Source organism: Phocoena phocoena, chromosome 11, assembly GCF_963924675.1.
Source record: "Phocoena phocoena chromosome 11, mPhoPho1.1, whole genome shotgun sequence".
Lineage (NCBI taxonomy): Eukaryota > Metazoa > Chordata > Mammalia > Artiodactyla > Phocoenidae > Phocoena > Phocoena phocoena.
In genome coordinates this window covers 46425736-46443634 of record NC_089229.1, presented here as the reverse complement: position 1 = coordinate 46443634, position 17899 = coordinate 46425736, and the positions used below count along the sequence as shown (strand labels likewise).

General features: G+C 37.8%; 1 protein-coding gene across 1 annotated transcript in view; it reads right to left on the bottom strand.

Annotated features, from left to right (window-relative positions):
* Positions 1-17899, bottom strand: part of PTPRR (protein tyrosine phosphatase receptor type R) — a 248124-nt gene that overhangs the window by 46353 nt on the left and 183872 nt on the right. Inside the window, exon 7 of the mRNA XM_065888284.1 lies at positions 29-215. Coding sequence (XP_065744356.1) covers positions 29-215 — 187 coding nt within the window. The remainder of the gene's footprint in view (positions 1-28; positions 216-17899) is intronic.

Here is a 17899-nt window from a genome sequence, read left to right as displayed (position 1 = left end):
AAGAGTGAATCATAAACAGCAGGCTCACCATGAATTCACTTTGGAGTAAATGTGAACTTGCCACGACGTCCCTGAGCTGTGACCTTGTGAGAATACGGCTGGCTGACTGCAGATACTCCATTGCTACCTTCTCCCGTGGGGTTGGTGTGGCCACAAAGGGTTCAACATTCCCCAAGCTACTCATGTCCAGGGTAAGAGATACGTTGGACCCTCGTCTACATTGGAGAAAAATGTTATTAGGTTTAAATACTGCATGAATTATTGTGAGCAGATCAGTTTGTCTTTCTGTACATGCATATAATTCAGTGAGAACTATTACAGAAATAAGGACCCAATATCTTCTTTTATGGTACCATAATTGACTATAGCAACTACTCATAGTTTCTTAAGAAAATGACAGTTTTGTTGTTGGAAATAACTCTGAATTGAGAAAATGCACTATAGTTTATTAAGGGGTATAGTTGCTACAGAAATAATAACATGGCTAATAAATTAAGTGAAAAATTTAGGAAAAGTAAACACAGCATTTGAATTGAGGAATGAGATGTAATGCAAACCTACCTTATTTATCTGTATATCTGAGAGTCCAGTATATAAATTCTATATCCACCCTAATTCTTCTGATATCCATATACCATATCCATGATTTTACTGAACACAGGAAGCTCACAGGAGAAAAATAATCTTTTTATTTTAGTTCAAATGATTGTCATTGAAATAGAACTTAAAAGTTTAAAATGTATGTATTTTTTATAACTTCTGATTTATCCCTAAAAGATAGGTTTTTCATCCTCCATTTATGTATGTATGTAATGTATATGTAGGTCTATGTGTATAATTGCATATGCATATATGTATTTATTTAATTCTGTGATAAACTTACCAGGGACCATAAAGACCACAGACCCTCGTACTAAATTACAATTGATTCTTCCTCTGTGATTTCCCTCCTCTTGTTGGGAGGCAAGGTGGTGTTCTTCCAACATATAAAGGCTCCTTGTGTCCTGAAAGAAGGTGTGAGTGCCTCTTACTAGTAATATTGGCTGTGTGGAACCAAGAATTAACTATAAAATAGCATATGTTGAGGGTCAAAGTCAGAAATTGTACTTAAAGAAATGTTAAATTTAAAGGGGCCTGAAGTGAGCATCAGGCGATCAAATATGGTGCCAACTGGTTGGTGTCCCAAGGTAATGGAGAACCGGCAAATACAGGTCAAAACAAATGTGAGTAGAGAGAATACAGGAAGACACTAGGCCCAGCATATTATTTCCTTGGAATGGTATTTTACATGTATGGAACACTACCTCAGGAAATACTGAAGTGGCTACAGCTTAATTTTAAGAAATGCAAAATTGTTAGAACATACAACAAAAAATCCAGTAAACAAAAACATATCAGTTCTTTCCTCCTATGAATCTGCTTCTGGTTGTAGCTTTGGTGTCATTCTCTAGTTTGATATATAATGTTGTCATTTTTGTTAATTTCTAAATGGTGTGTAATTGTAGTTTTAATTCTTGCTTTAACTCAATGGTAACTAACTGTTTGCCCATTTATTGTCCTTATTAATGTCTAGTAAGAGTACATGGAAATCAATGAATGGATTTCTAATTACTGGAATTCCTTGATTCTTTCTTTGAGACAAATACTATAAAAATTTTTCTAAATATTTCATACATACTATGGCTGGCAGCTTTTGTTTATCTATCTATGTATCTATTGACATATATCTCTGTATATCATATATAAGCACATATGTACATATATAGCACCTTATATATTATATTATGATATATTATTAAAGATATTATTCCAATCTATTTTTTTCCTTACTTTTTTCCTACTGGATTTCTCATAGCCTGAGATATGTATGTGATTCTTCCACAGTAACTGTTTTTGTTATTTTTCCTTATATTTCTAACAGTTTTTACTTTATATATTCAGCCATTACGTTATTTGATGAGATTCATAATTATATCTTCACTGTAAATTTTATCAATATCAAATACTTTCTCAATTTTATGTCTGGCCTCACATTTGACTTTTGCTTCCCAGTTTTATTGAGACCCAATTGACATACGGCATTGTGTTGAGTTTAAGGTGTTTGACTTACATATATTACAAAACGATTATGCACTAAGTTCAGTTAACATTCATCACCTCATATAGATACCAAAAACAAAGTTTTTTCCTGTGATAAGAACTCTTAGGAACTACTCTCTTAACACTTTCAAATACTGTATACCACATAGCAGTGTTAACCATAGTCATCATGTTGTACATTACATCCCTAGTACATATTTATCTTATAACTGAAAGTTTGTACATTTTGACCACTTTCATCCAATTCATCCTCCCTCCACCCCTCACATCTGACTTAAAAAAAATTAATATTGACATACCTGCTTTTTTTTTCTTGGCATGTTCCTGAAAATCTTTTTCTAGTTTCTATTATTATTTTTAACTCTTTTGAATCACTGTACTAGGGATTAGGGGATAGCATTTTGGACACCCCATAAAATATCACCTACCTGATAAGAGGGACGGTTGCCCCCCACCATGTTTTATTTTTGGTGGCTGCTGGTGGTGACCGACAGGGCTCCTTTCTTTCTGAGTAGGGGGGAAACAGCTGAGGAGGAGCAAAGGGTGGTTCTCCTTTCAGGCCAAGAATTTTAATCTTTTTTTTGTTTTGTTTTGCGGTATGCGGGCCTTTCACTGTTGTGGCCTCTCCCGTTGCGGAGCACAGGCTCCGGACGCGCAGGCTCAGCGGCCATGGCTCACGGGCCTAGCCGATCTGCGGCATGTGGGATCTTCCCGGACCAGGGCTCGAACCCGTGTCCCCTGCATCGGCAGGCAGACTCTCAACCACTGTGCTACCAGGGAAGCCCTTTAATCTATTTTTAATGGGAAAGTGGTTTTTAAAGTTTCTCAATCCAGTTCTTTTGGCCTTTAAATTGCAGAAATTCCTTCCTAATTCTGATAATAGTTTGCCTATTGGTCTTAGATTTTAGTGTATTTGTGAGAATTTGACTTTTGCTGGTTGCGTAGATAGTTGAGTAAGGAGCTGGGAGAAGCAGCTTAGGGGACTGCTAATCAGATGCCATTTTAAACCACTATTCCATTCAGTCCTTTTTCAGCCCTAAAATACAAAAGTATGTACAAACCTGTGAACTGAGGGATACTCAGTGCTACAATGGTTTAGTAGAAAGTGAGGTCTCTTCCGTCCAGAGTGGTCGGAGCAGATGTATGAATGAGGATGAATTGAGTTGGGTCTTGAAGATAAAAGATAAATTTTGAGTAGATGGTTATTTCAGAGAGAGAGAGTCTGGCAGGAAAAAAAAAAGTGTGGGAGCAGGAAATGATAAGGCATCTTTGAGAAATCTTGTATCATCAGTCTGAGCTAGAGTTCAGTTGTGTAAAATGTATTTTGGAACCAGGGGGCAGGGTTATGCAGGAGAGTTGAAAGAGAAGCAAGAGTCATAGAAACAAGAGTATAAAAAGCCTGCCTGAATCCAGAAAAGAGAGAATTCAGAGCATCAAGTTACATCAACCTCTGTTTTGGCTTCTCGCAGCATACTCTGCCGAAACCTGGAGGATTAAAAGCCTCTGGGATCCCTGTCTAAGGTCTTTTTGATCTTATGAGTAGATTTTCTAAGGATTCTGTGATAAACTGAAAGCCCTGGAAGCATTTTCATGCAAACTGACTTGGTCAGGAAGAACCACTTTTGTTTGTCAAGGGAAGGAAGAAGGAAATGAATATTATTTATTCAACATCTACTATTTGCCAAGCACTATTCTAAGCACTTTCACATATGGTATCTCAATCTTCAGAGCATCCCTCTGAGGTATTATTTTCCCCCATTTCACAGGTGAAGAGATAACTAATAGGAACATGATAGCAGAATAAAGATTCAATCCAAGTTAGAACATAGAACCCAAGCTCTTTCTGCTTTGCCACCCAAAAGCAAGGCTAAGGTGGGCAGATTATGTTAGACTGTGCAGTGCCCTATGTAGAGTTGGGGTCAGTTGTTGGGGGGAAAGTTAGGATTACTGAATTATAATGTGGAGACAGTGCAGTATTCAAGGTACAAATTCAATCTTTACGGGCATACTTGTCTGGGCTCAAACCCTGCCTCTCTCATGTCGTTGTGGTGGACCTTTGGTCTGGCTATTTAGACTTGTTACATCTCAACTTCCTCCCCTTTTGTGAAATGAATAATTCAGTGTACCTACTTCAGAGGATTATTACAAGGATTAACCAGATAGTTTAAGTAAACTGCTTTTAAATAAGATGCCTGGCTACTAATAAATTTGGGTCATAATGAATAAAGTCCTATATAACTCTCACCTTCTACTTCTCTAAGAGATCCATTTTAAGAGATCTTCACAAAAACTCGAAAATTCTTTACACTGAGATTAACGTTTTGAAATCAATGGATAGATTCTATAGCTTGTCACTAAAGAAAAACACATCCTTCTTGATAACCTCTTTCTCTTAAAATTTCTTTTTATTATGGCAAAGCCATCTTCCCTGAACCCTAAACAATTCCAGAACACTTCACCTCAACGCCTCAGACAATGTCTTAACGTTTAATTATGGAGTCGAACTGGTACAGGCTGTTGACCTTACAGAAAACACTTTCCTCAAAACAGCCCTTATCGTGAGGGCTCTTCTATTCTGGCCATGAAATATTACCATATGATGTCATTAGCTTGGAAAAATCTCTGCTTTTGTTAATTCTTATTTTCAAGGAACAACCAGTATCTAGGTTAACTGAAATATAGTGGAATTAGGAAACAGAATCAGTAGAATCCACTTAAAAAGGTGTACACTTCTTAGTCATGTCTTGGGTTGGAGAGAACAGATTAAATACACATCCACATATATTTTAAAGCGTTAATTTTTCTGTTATAAAAGTAACACATGTTCATTGTAGAAAATTTTAAACTTAGGAGTTTCAGGGACTTCCCTGGTGGTGCAGTGGTTAAGAATCCGCCTGCCAATGCAGGGGACATGGATTTGAGCCCTGCTCAGGGACAATCCCACATGCCACGGACCAACTAAGCCCGTGCACTACAACTACTGAGCCTGTGCTCTAGAGCCTGCGAGCCACAACTACTGAGCCTGCGTCCCACAACTACTGAAGCCTGTGCACCTAGAGCCCGTGCTCCACAACAAGAGAAGCCACCGCAATGAGAAGCCCGCGCAAAGCAACGATGAGTAGCCTCTGCTTGCTGCAACTAGAGAAAGCCTGCTCATAACAATGAAGACACAACCCAGCCAAAAGTAAATAAATTAATTAATTAATAAAACTTAGGAGTTTCAAAAAAGAAATTAAAACCACTCAGTCTTATAAACATTTAAATTGACGTTTCAATTTTGCGATTTTATAGGCAGTACTGGCAGTGATTTATTGTTTTAATTTTTATTTCTTTGGTTATAGATGAGGATAAACACTTTCAAATGACTATTGTTCATTTATTGGTCATTACCTTTGAGAACTGTCTGTTCATCCTCTTTCTTAATGTTTATATTGTGGCATTAATGTACTTATTATTGATTGCTATGATAAGTAAGATACTATTTTCCAGACCCTATTGCATATATACATCTTATTGTTACTTTAAAATACTAAGGATTTTTTAAAAGTATATTTACATTTAGTCAAACACATTAAATTCTACAAATTAAATATTAAACTAAAAAGGAAAAGGTATCAATCTTTTCTTTTGTGGTTTCTTGCATTGCTTTAAAATCCATAGAAATTCTTCTCCTGGAAGTTTAGATATTTTTAAAAACTTAATCTTTTAATCGATTTATAATTTATTTGGGGGTATGGTAAAGGTAAGAATAACCTAGGTTTTTTTTTTTTCCCCCAAATAGGTTATCCATGTTTCTAACACTATTTACTAAACAATCTAGAGAAGGGATGTGTTTTATAAATATGGGAATATTAGGTTTTTAACTAGCTATCCCTGACTCATGATCTGGAGGAGAAAATACCACTTTACTGAACTAAGAGAACGTACTTCTGCTCCACAGTATCCATAAACCAAATGGTAAGAAGTGAGGCTAGAATCAGAAAGACATCTCGAAAAGAAGACAAAACAAATGTAAGAAATTAAGAGAAAATTTAAATTAAGGGATGGGAACAAAAAATCTAAAGGATTTAGAGAAAAAAATCAACAAAAATAACAGAAGGAGATCTGGACCTTTAATAAAAACTGAATGCGGAAAACTAAGAACACAAAGTCTTATTAAAAACTTTGCTTTTTTTTTTGTTACGTAACTCTGGCAAACTGTTTAGAATTTTTTTATACCTTATGATCGCTGTTGGACAAAAGGGAACATAATGAAAAGCTTTATCACACTCCCACTGTAGCACCAATTTTTATTTATGCCAAAAAATAAATAAGAGGGAGGAAATTCAAAAGATACCAATGCAAACAATTGAAGGAAAAAGCAAATTCTTAAGGAAAGGTAAAAGGAATGCAATAAACAGCATGCTAATTACAATTAAGTAAAAAGGAAAACATGTATAAATATTATGGGCCAGGGCCACACATTCATTTCAGCAAGAGAATATAAACATCTGTTGAAATTGTTCAGTTTTTGCCTTGCTGTTCCTAATGACCAAGAGGTGAAAAGAAAATACAAGCTAAAAATACAAGAACAGTTGAGTGCTGGAATATCTCAGAAACTAGGCATTTCTTTTCCTGGTAGTTGGGACAATATGCTGCAGTTCAGAAGCTGGATTTAGGCAGAAAGGCTACAGTTTCCAGCATTGTGGCCATGGCTCTAATCCTCAGATATGGCTGCTCTTTTTGCAGTACCTTGGCCACCAAGAACAGTGAGACTTCAAGTGTGGCCCCTCATTTTGTGCCCAACAAAGAATGGAAATGGGAGTAAGAGAACAAAGTGAAACAGTGATCCTTTTGCCTGGAGTCCAGAAAGATGTACTTCTGAAACTACTGAACTATGAAATTACATTTCAGTGGGAAACGGTGGCCGCTGCTTATCTCGAAGTACTTGAAACGGGAATGGAAGAATATGCATCTAAAAATTATAAGAATAATTTAGTACAGAATGAAGGTGAACAGTTCTCTGAGAGCTTTTCCAGTCTTATTTTTTTTGTTCTGTCAAAAATATGCATAATTTGTTCAGAGCTGTCTGTCAGTATACACATCTAATCCTACATGATGAGAAGAAAGAAGTTTAATATTGAAGTCCTCTCCAGATCTGAAATGTTGTGAGTCTGAGACCTTCAGGCCAACATTTCCTCCCTGTGCGTTAAAATCATAATGATCACAAACCTGATAACCTTGGCTTGATTGTAACGGTGCGCTTAAGACCCCTGCCCACCTACTTGATTTTTCTGAATTCGTTTTGTTCATTAAATTTGTCCACATATTAAGTTTTCTAGGAGATTTCTAATAAAGACAAAAGAAAAAGAAGTTCTAACTCATTTGAATAACAAAAGAAAAAACATCGAAATACAGAGATGGAATTCCTTTACTATGCATAGATTGACTGGCCTCCACAGTTTTTTTTTTTTTTTTATGAATTTTTTTCTTAATTAATTAATTTATTTAGGGCTGTGTTGGGTCTTCGTTTCTGTGCGAGGGCTTTCTCTAGTTGTGGCAAGCGGGGGCCACTCTTCATCGTGGTGCATGGACCTCTCACTATCGCGGCCTCTCTTGTTGCAGAGCACAGGCCCCAGACACGCAGGCTCAGTAGTTGTGGCTCATGGGCCTAGTTGTTCCGCGGCATGTGGGATCTTCCCAGACCAGGGCTTGAACCCGTGTCCCCTGCATTAGCAGGCAGATTCTCAACCACTATGCCACCAGGGAAGCCCCTCCACAGTTCTTTGAAACTCCAGATTCTATGATTTTTAAGTTCTAAGGGTAATGGAATTAATGAATGGTTTGCTGTTTCCTTCCATCTCTTTACCTTCAAATAAATTATGTATAGTGCTAACCCCTATCCTGGATCTCTTGACAGATGAGAGGGCAAATTAAAAAAAGAGAAAAAAAAAAAAGAGAAAAAAAAAAGAGGAGGATATGGAGTGCTAAGTTAAATTGTGACAAATTCAAAGCTCTTGGAAAGTTAAATGGTGACATAAATGCAGTATTACTAATTTCTAGAAGCTGAAATAAATGAATAGGTATTGTGACCATCTATAATAAAATTTCCCAAAGGAAATCCTGTAGGGAAGACATGTATTAAGTATAAAAGATACCAGGCCCAGGCCCAGGAAGATGAAAAACAAATTTCACTCTAAAGTAAAAAGAAAAATCTTAGAATATAGAGAAAATTTTTGGTTTGATAAATGATTGATTTCCTTACTTGAAAGCGCCTGTTTCAGTAGGTAGAACATTCCTGACCCTTTTGAGTGATTAAATAAATATTTTTTAATTCATACAATGATATCTGACCTTTTATATATGTACAGCATGAGGTAAAATTTACTACACCCTTCTTTCATTATTTTAAAAAATAAAAATCAAAACAATCATTAAAAAAAATAAATTGAACTTGTTACATTGTTCTTTGAGCATTGACCTTGGAATCTGAGTTTAAATCAATGCTCTGGGGCTTCCCTGGTGGCGCAGTGGTTGAGAGTCCACCTGCCGATGCAGGGGACACGGATTCGTGCCCTGGTCTGGGAAGATCCCACATGCCGTGGAGTGGCTGGGCCCGTGAGCCATGGCCGCGGAGCCTGTGCGTCCGGACCCTGTGCTCTGCAACGGGAGAGGCCACAACAGCGAGAGGCCCGTGTACCGCAAAAAAAAAAAAAAAAATCAATGCTCTGCACTTCACTAAGCTCTTTCAGCCTCAGACTCCTTAATCTGCAAATGGGGACAATAATAAAACTCACAGGATTTGTTCACATTTTAAAAGATAAAGAAGCAAAAATATATGCACATTTCTAGCCTAATAACTGGCATATAACATAATATGTGAATGATTATAGTAATTAATAATGATCATGTGATAATTCTTATTTCACTCCATGCACACATGGCTCTGTGGCAGCTATACGGCATACACTGATAAACATTTGAAGAAGGCAAGGTTAGGAAAGTTGGTTAGTGATGAAGAGTCAGTAGCAGTGTTACATATGCAAAGTCAGTGGTCACCTACGTTGGGACCATTTTTCATTCCTCAAGCCCTTAAAATTCTTACCTTAATAACTTTTTTCAGATTCAAAAATAATGCATAGTCACCATGAAAATTAAAAATATAGATACAAGAAAGAAAAATATCCTATAATACCAACACAAAGAGTAATTGCTAATAACATTTTAAGTGTCTGTCCTTCAAGTTTTAAACATGTATATATATGCATGACAAAAATCTAGATTTTTTTAGTCTACATATTCTTTTATGGCTTGCTTTTTATTTAACTAAATATATCACAAATATATTTATTTGTGTCTTTGTGTCTTCAAATTTATTTACACACGAATTGCCAACACTATATGCACTCCATTGGACGGATGTATCAGTCTGTATGTACCCCTAGGTCTGAAGTGGGTTTCTTCTAGCCAGCATATATACAGGTCTTCTTTTTGTATCCATTCAGCCAGTCTACGTCTTTTGGTTGGAGCATTTAATCCATTTACATTTAAGGTAATTATCGATATGTATGTTCCTATTCCCATTTTCTTATTTGTTTTGGGTTTGTTATTGTAGGTCTTTTCCTTCTCTTGTGTTTCCTGCCTAGAGAAGTTCCTTTAGCATTTGCTGTAAAGCTGGTTTGGTGGTACTGAATTCCCTTAACTTTTGCTTGTCTGTAAAGGTTTTAATTTCTCCATCGAATCTGAATGAGATCCTTGCTGGGTAGAGTAATCTTGGTTGTAGGTTTTTCTCTTTCATCACTTTAAACATATCCTGCCACTCCCTTCTGGCTTGCAGAGTTTCTGCTGAAAGATCAGCTGTTAACCTTATGGGGATTCCCTTGTATGTTATTTTTCTCTTGCTACTTTTAATATTTTTTCCTTGTACTTTATTTTTGATAGTTCAATTAATATGTGTCTTGGCATGTTTCTCCTTGGATTTATCCTGTATGGGACTCTCTGTGCTTCCTGGACTTGATTAACTATTTCCTTACCCATATTAGGGAAGTTTTCAACTATAATCTCTTCAAATATTTTCTCAGACCCTTTCTTTTTCTCTTCTTCTTCTGGGACCCCTATAATTCGAATTTTGGTGTGTTTAATGTTGTCCCAGAGGTCTCTGAGACTGTCCTGAATTCTTTTTATTCTGTTTTCTTTATTTGGCTCTGCTGTAGTTATTTCCACTATTTTGTCTTCCAGGTCACTTATCCTTTCTTCTGCCTCAGTTTTTCTGCTACTGATTCCTTCTATAGAATTTTTAATTTCATTTATTGTGTTGTTCATGATTGTTTGTTTGCTGTTTAGTTCTTCTAGGTCCTTTTTAAACATTTCCTGTATTTTCTCCATTCTATTTCCAAGATTTTGGATCATCTTTACTATCATTACTCTGAATTCTTTTTCAGGTAGACTGCCTATTTCCTCCTCATTTGTTACGTGTGGTGGGTTTTTAACCTTGCTGTTTCATCTGCTGTGTGTTTCTCTGTCTTCTCATTTTGCTTAACTTACTGTGTTTGGTGTCTCCTTTGCACAGGCTGCACATTCATGGTTCCCGTTGTTTTTGGTGTCTGCCCTCAGTGGCTAAGGTTGGTTCAGTGGGTTGTGTAGCCTTCCTGGTGGAGGGAACTAGTGCCTGTGTTTTGGTGGATGAGGCTGGATCTTGTCTTTCTGGTGGGCAGGTCCACGTCTGGTGGTGTGTTTTGGGGTGTCTGGGACCTTATTATGATTTTAGGCAGCCTCTCTGCTAATGGGTGTGGTTGTGTTGCTGTCTTGCTTGTTGTTTGGCATAGGGTGTAGCTTGCTGGTTGTTGAGTGGAGCTGGGTCTTGTCGTTGAGACGGAGATCTCTGGGAGATTTTTGCCATTTGATATTATGTGGAGCTGGGAGGTCTCTGGTGGACCAATGTCCTGAACTTAGCTCTCCCCCCTCAGAGGCACTGCCCTGACACCTGGCTGGAGCACTGAGAGCCTGTCATCCACACCACTCAGAATAAAAGGGAGAAAAAAAGAAAAAGATAAAATAAAATAAAATGAAAAAGTTATTAACATAAAAAACAAAAAATAAGTATTAAAATTTTTTTTGAAGTAATTAAAAAGAAAGAAAGAAGAGAACAACCAAACCAAAAAACAAATCCACCAATGATAACAAGCACTGAAAGCTATACTAAAACAACCAAACAAACAAAACCGGACAGACAGAACCCCAAGACAAATGGTAAAAGCAAAGCTATACAGACAAAATCACACACAGAAGCATATGCATACACACTCACAAAAAGAGAAAAAGGGAAAAAAAAAAATATATATCTTTGCTCCCAAAGTCCACCTCCTCAATTTGGGATCATTTGTTGTCTATACAGGTATTCCACAGATGCAGGGTACATCAAGTTGACTGTGGAGATTTAATCTGCTGCTCCTGAGGCTGCTGGGAGAGATTTCCTTTTCTCTTCTTTGTTCGCACAGATGCTGGGATTCAGCTTTGGATTTGGCCCTGCCTCTGCGTGTAGGTCGCCTGAGGGCATCTGGTCTTTGCTCAGACAGGACGGGGTTAAAGGAGCAGCTGATTAGGGGGCTCTGGCTCACTCAGGCCAGGGGGAGGGATGGGTATGGCAGAGGCCAGTGTGACATTGCACCAGCCTGAGGCACATTATGTGTTCTCCTGGGGAAGTTGTCCCTGGATCACGGGACCCTGGCAGTGGTGGGCAGCACAGGCTCCAGGGAGGGGAGGTGTGGAGAGTGACCTGTGCTTGCACACAGGTTTCTTGGTAGCTGCAGCAGCAGCCTTAGGGTCTCATGCCCGTCTCTGGGGTCTGTGCTGATAGCCGCAGCTTGCGCCCGTCTCTGGAGCTCCTTTAAGCGGCACTGTTAATTCCCTCTCCTCAGGCACCAGGAAACAAAGAGGCAAGAAAAAGTCTCTAGCCTGTTCGGCAGTTCCAGACTTTTCCCCGGACTCCCTCCTGGTTAGCTGTGGGGCACTAACCCCCTTCAGGCTGTGTTCATGCAGCCAATCCCAGTCCTCTCCATGGGATCCGACCTCCAAAGCCCGAGCCTCAGCTCCCAGCCCCAACCCATCCTGGCAGGTGAGCAGACAAGCTTCTCGGGCTGGTGAGTACTGGTCGGCACCGATCATCTGTGCGGGAATCCCTCCACTTTGCCCTCCGCACCCCTGTTGCTGCGCTCTCCTCTGTGGCTCCGAAGCTTCCCCCCTCCGCCACCCACAGTCTCCGCCTGCGAAGGAGTTTCCTAGTGTGTGGAAACCTTTCCTCCTTCACAGCTCCCTCCCAGTGGTGCAGGTGCCGTCCCTATTCTTTTGTCTCTGTTTTTTCTTTTGCCCTACCCAGGTACGTGGGGAGTTTCTTGCCTTTTGGGAGGTCTGAGGTCTTCTGCCAGCATTCAGTAGGTGTTCTGTAGGAGTTGTTCCACATGTAGATGTATTTCTGATGTATCTGTGAGGAGGAAGGTGATCTCTGAGTCTTACTCTTCTGCCATCTTGAAGCTCCTCCTCCACTTGCAGAGTTTCTGTTGAAAGATCAGCTGTTAACCTTATGGGATTCCCTTGTATTTTATTTGTTGCTGTTCTCTTGCTGCTTTTAATATTTTTTCTTTGTATTTAATTTTTGATAGTTTGATTAATACGTGTCTCAGTGTGTTTCTCATTGGATTTATCCTGAATGGGACTCTCTGTGCTTCCTGGACTTGATTGACTCTTTCCTTTCCCATGTTAGGGAAGTTTTTGACTATAATCTCTTCAAGTATTTTCTCAGACCCTTTCTTTTTCTCTTCTTCTTCTGGGACCCCTATAATTCAAATGTTGGTGCATTTAATGTTGTTCCAGAGGTCTCTGAGGCAGAGGTCTCAATTCTTTTCACTCTTTTTTCTTTATTCTGCTCCCTGGCAGTTATCTCCACTGTTTTATCTTCCAGCTCACTTATCCATTCTTCTGCCTCAGTAATTCTGCTATTGATTCCTTCTAGAGTATTTTTAATTTCAGTTATTGTGTTCATCACTGTTTGTTTGGTCTTTAGTTATTCTAGATACTTGTTAAATGTTTCTTGTATTTTCTCCATTCTGTTTCTGAGCTTTTGGATTATCTTTACTTTATTACTCTGAGTTCTTTTTCAGGTAGGTTGCCTATTTCGTTTTCATTTATTGGTCTTGTAGGTTTTTACCTTGCTCCTTTGTCTGTAACATATTTTCTTGTCGTTTCTTTTTTTTTTGATGGGTAGAGCTGTATTCCTGTCTTACTGGTTGTTCGGCCTGAGGCGTCCAGCACTGGATTTTGCAAGCAGTTGGATAGAGCCGGGTCTTGGTGCTGAGATGAGGACCTCCGAGAGGCCTCACTCCAATTAATATTCTCTGGGGTCTGTGGTTCTCTTTTAGTCCGGCAGTTTGGACTCAGAGCTGCCACCTCAGGAGCTCAGGCCCAACCTCTGGCCTAGGAACCAAGATTCCACAAGTGGTCGCTGAGGGTTCCTCCTGTCCACTTAGGTGTCCTTCGTCCCCCACCAGTGCCTGGTAGGTGCCCTAGTTGTGTGGAGACATGAATTCCATGTCCTCCTAGTTCGTCATCTTGACTCTGCCCTCCAATGGATGTGTCATAGTTTACTTAACTAATACCTTATTTTTGGACACTAAGTTGTTTTCAGTTTTTCACCATTATAGACAAGACTACAAATGAATATCCTTGAATCTAATGTTTGTACATTTCCATGATTATTTTTAGGTCAAGGAGTTTTAAAAACTAACTCAAAATCTCTGAGTTTGGATAAATCACTGGATACATGGAGACTGGAAGAAACATGAAGACTGACTCTTGGGACTCACTGACATTGAATTAGCTTAGACCCTCTTCATCTCTTGTTCAGACTTTTGCAGTAGCTTCCTAGCAAACTTTCCTAACTCTAAAATCTCCTAGTCCAGTGAATTTTGTTCCAGATTTCACCAGAATGATGTTTGAGTACTGAAAAGATGATAATAAAACCCATGTATAGCTGCCCTTGGACATGAATTGCTTTCTCATCTATTCCCTGTATATTTCCCCAGCCTCATCTCCTCTCACATCCTTATCTAGATCTGTGCTCCAGGCAGGCCAATCAACCTGCAACTCTGCTTTCTATGCCTGAAATGCACTTGCCCAAATGCTATGGTCTCTTCCCTCTGAATCCTCTTAACAATTTTTTTTCCAAAATGTCTCTAGTAATATCATATTCACTAGAAATGATATATCTTAAAGTGTGAATTCCTTGAGGGCAAAGATTTTGACTTTAGTCTTCCCTCTGTATCTAGTCTTGAACACATGGAAAGCAACACTTTTGTCATATGCATGTATAAATAGTTGCAAATGAATTGGTTATGGTAATTCTATGTGTAATTATTGTGCTCCGCTGGCTTTTCCAACCCTCTGAAAACAGGGGAAATGGGAAATCATGTTAGACAGGAGTTTGAAAATTTAAAATGGAGAGCCAAGCTTATCTAGGTACTGTAAATGTTACAGTGGATATTTAGTTTGAGTCTTAATGAATATCAGTGATGTCTGAGCATTAACATCCTAAAGTGCTATGGTGATTTCGTTTGTAAAAAAGAGAAAAAAAAAGTAGTGCTTTGTCTTGTATCCAAGGATGATTAATTTTTTCTCTTTCTTTGGCATTTGGTATTGTTTTGACTGTCACTCATGGTGAGGAGGCTGTTTCCCTTTTAACAAAAGAACAAAATGATGGTAGCTCTAATTTTAGTTCCCAAGTTTACTTTTTCCAAGTTCATATGTTAAGAAAAAGATGATGCTGAGGAAACATTAATAAGTGTCAACGAATAAACCATTCTTTCTGAAATGAGAAATCTTTCTTTGAATTTTAGCTGATTTATATACAAACATACATACATACACACTCACACAATGATGTTTCCTAAGTAACACAATACAATTAATAACTCCCTGTCTCTTGAAGTAACCAATTACCAAAGAACCCTTTTAGTACCGAACATTACAACTGAATTAAATACATTCACTTACTTTCAAGACCAGAAATGACACACATGATTACAATAATCCATACAGCCCAGCTAAAATGCCAATCATCAAAAAATATACAACTTCTCAGATTCTTCAGTTTTCTTAACAACATCTGGTGGTTCATCCCAAGTTTTTTAAACCAAACTCTGCAATTCTTACAGAAATCTAGCTGCTTTTTAGTTTAAGACTATTTTTTAAGTTTTAACTAATGAAGGCACAGTTTTATACCTCAGTGGTACAATATGAAATATAGCTATAAAGCAACATAACTGATATTGCTAAGTCTGTATGTAAGAGAATTTAAGTGCAAAAACGTAGTAGAGCTGTAAGTATTTTCACCTCTGGCTGCAGCTAGAGTGAATGTTGATAGTACATCTCAGGAAAGAAACCTACATAGAAGATTCAAATATTTTGCTGCCTGTTATGGAATAGAATAATGACTAGGAAGTTATAGGGGTAGAGAATATTTATTTATCTTTAAGAGCACATTGCTTTATACCAAACCCTTGAAGTTCCTTTTAATCACTGGAGAAGAACATTCATAAAATTAAAATTTCACAAAGAAAAATTTCACATTTAATGGAAAGGATTAGATATTTTGAAAAAGTAATTCAATTTAATGTCTATCTGAAAGTTTCTAGAAGTCCTTCTCAGTTATTTGATGTGAGAAGCAGGTGTCTTAAGTCTTTAGCTGGAGTCCATCATGGTCTCCCTTTACCTAAAATGAACTCAGTCAAAATTATGAAAATCTACTGCCTCCAGAGCTTCCCCAGATGTTTATCCAAGAAGAGTAATTTATTTAAATATACATCCCTGTGTTTGTTCAGTGTTCATTTAAAAGTGCACCACCCAGCAATGCCGTCGTGGGCCTTGGTCAGTTCAAATGCTTTAGGAATAAACCAGGATGATGGTGGTCAGCTAAAGTCATTGGCCTTTCACCTTGGAATTTCGGAGTAGGGAGTTGCTTCCTCTTGGCCAGTGAAGAGTAAATGATTTTGCTGGGTTACTTTGTGGCCATGGATTGTATCTAAAGTGCCATCAATTCTCAGGTGGAAGGAAGGCCTCAATTACCTGGAAGAGTTGTGTTAGTGATAAACGAAGAGAGTGGCACTTGATCACGAGGATTTCATTCTTGCCAATGTAAATACACAATCATGCTATCAGTCACACCTACTACAAGGATAGTTGTTTAAATATAAATTATTGAACAAAGCTGCTAATAGTTAAAACAAGCCTTCCCCCGCTCAAGTAACTGGGATTTGTTGATGTGATGCCATTCATAATAATTCATTTTTATTTCTGGGTCTTCTCTTATCCACTGTCAGATGAAATAAGTGCAAGATAACTCTGAAAATAGAATAGCCATTCACCCAAGGAGAGATATCATGCATACCAGACAAAGTAAAGAATTCTTACTTTGGATTCTGTGTTTTATTATCTATATTATGTTCAAGGAGCAGATGGACTGGTAAAAAATAAATATTTCTGGAATGCAAAATGCCATACACATTTTTAAGAGTGAACTGAAATTTGTCGTGTAAAGGATACTTTTATACTTGTTGTAGGAAATACATCCCTTTCCTTTTCCATAAATAAAAATGTTCTAAATTATCACATTTCAACCAAATCAAATAAAGTGGAAAAAATGTCAGAAGCACCATCCAACTAATTTTCTAGAAATAGCCAACATTTTGCTATAAAATTAAAGTTATATATACTTCCCCCTTTGTTACTGAGGTGTCATTTACATACCATAAAGTTTTCTTTTTTAAAGCGTGCAATTCAATAGCTTTTAGTAGAGTTTATATGTTGTGTAAACATCACAATAATCAATTTTACAAGCTGACCCTTCAACAACATAGGAAAATCCATGTAGTTATTGAAAAAAAAATCCACGTACAAGAGGACCTGTGCAGCTGAAACCTGTGTTGTTCAAGAGTCAACTGTATAACATTTTCCTCACCCCAAAAGGAACTCCCTACTCATTAGAGGTTACTCCCCATTCCTCCTTTTCCCAGTCCCTGGAAACCACTAATCTACTTTCTGTGTCTATGAATTTGCCTATTTTGGACATTTCATATAAATGGAATCATACAACATATGGACTTATGCATCTGACTTCTTTCACTTAGCTTAATGTTTTCAAGGTTCATCCATGTTGTAGTAGCTATTGTATGGCTATACCACGTTTATTTATTCATTTATCAGTTGATGGACATTTGGATAGTTTCCACTTTTGGCTGTTATGAATAATCCTGCTAGGAACATTTGTGTACAAGTTTTTTTGTGTGTGGCCATATGTTTTCATTTCTCCTTAACTTTATGAGAAACTGCGAAATGTTTTTCCAAAGTGGCTGACCATTTTACATTTCCACCAGCAATATATGAGGGCTCTAATTTCCCCATATCCCTGCCAATGCTTGCTATTGGCTATAGTTTTGATTGAGGCTATCCTAGTGGGTGTGAAGTGGTCTGTTATTTGGTTTTGATTGCATTTCCTTAATGACTAATGAGGTTGAGCATCTCCTTATGTGCTTACTGGTGACTTGTATACAGTGTCTTCTATGGAGAAATGTCTATTCAAACCCTTTGCCCATTTTAAAACTGGGTTATTTGTTTTTTTATTTTTGAGTTGAAAAGTTATTTATACATGCTGGATGCTAGACCCTTATCAGATATAAGACTTGCCAATATTTTCTCCAATTTTGTGCATTGCCTTTTTATTTTCTTGAGAGTATCTGTGATGGTTAATTTTATGTGTCAGCTTGACTGTGCC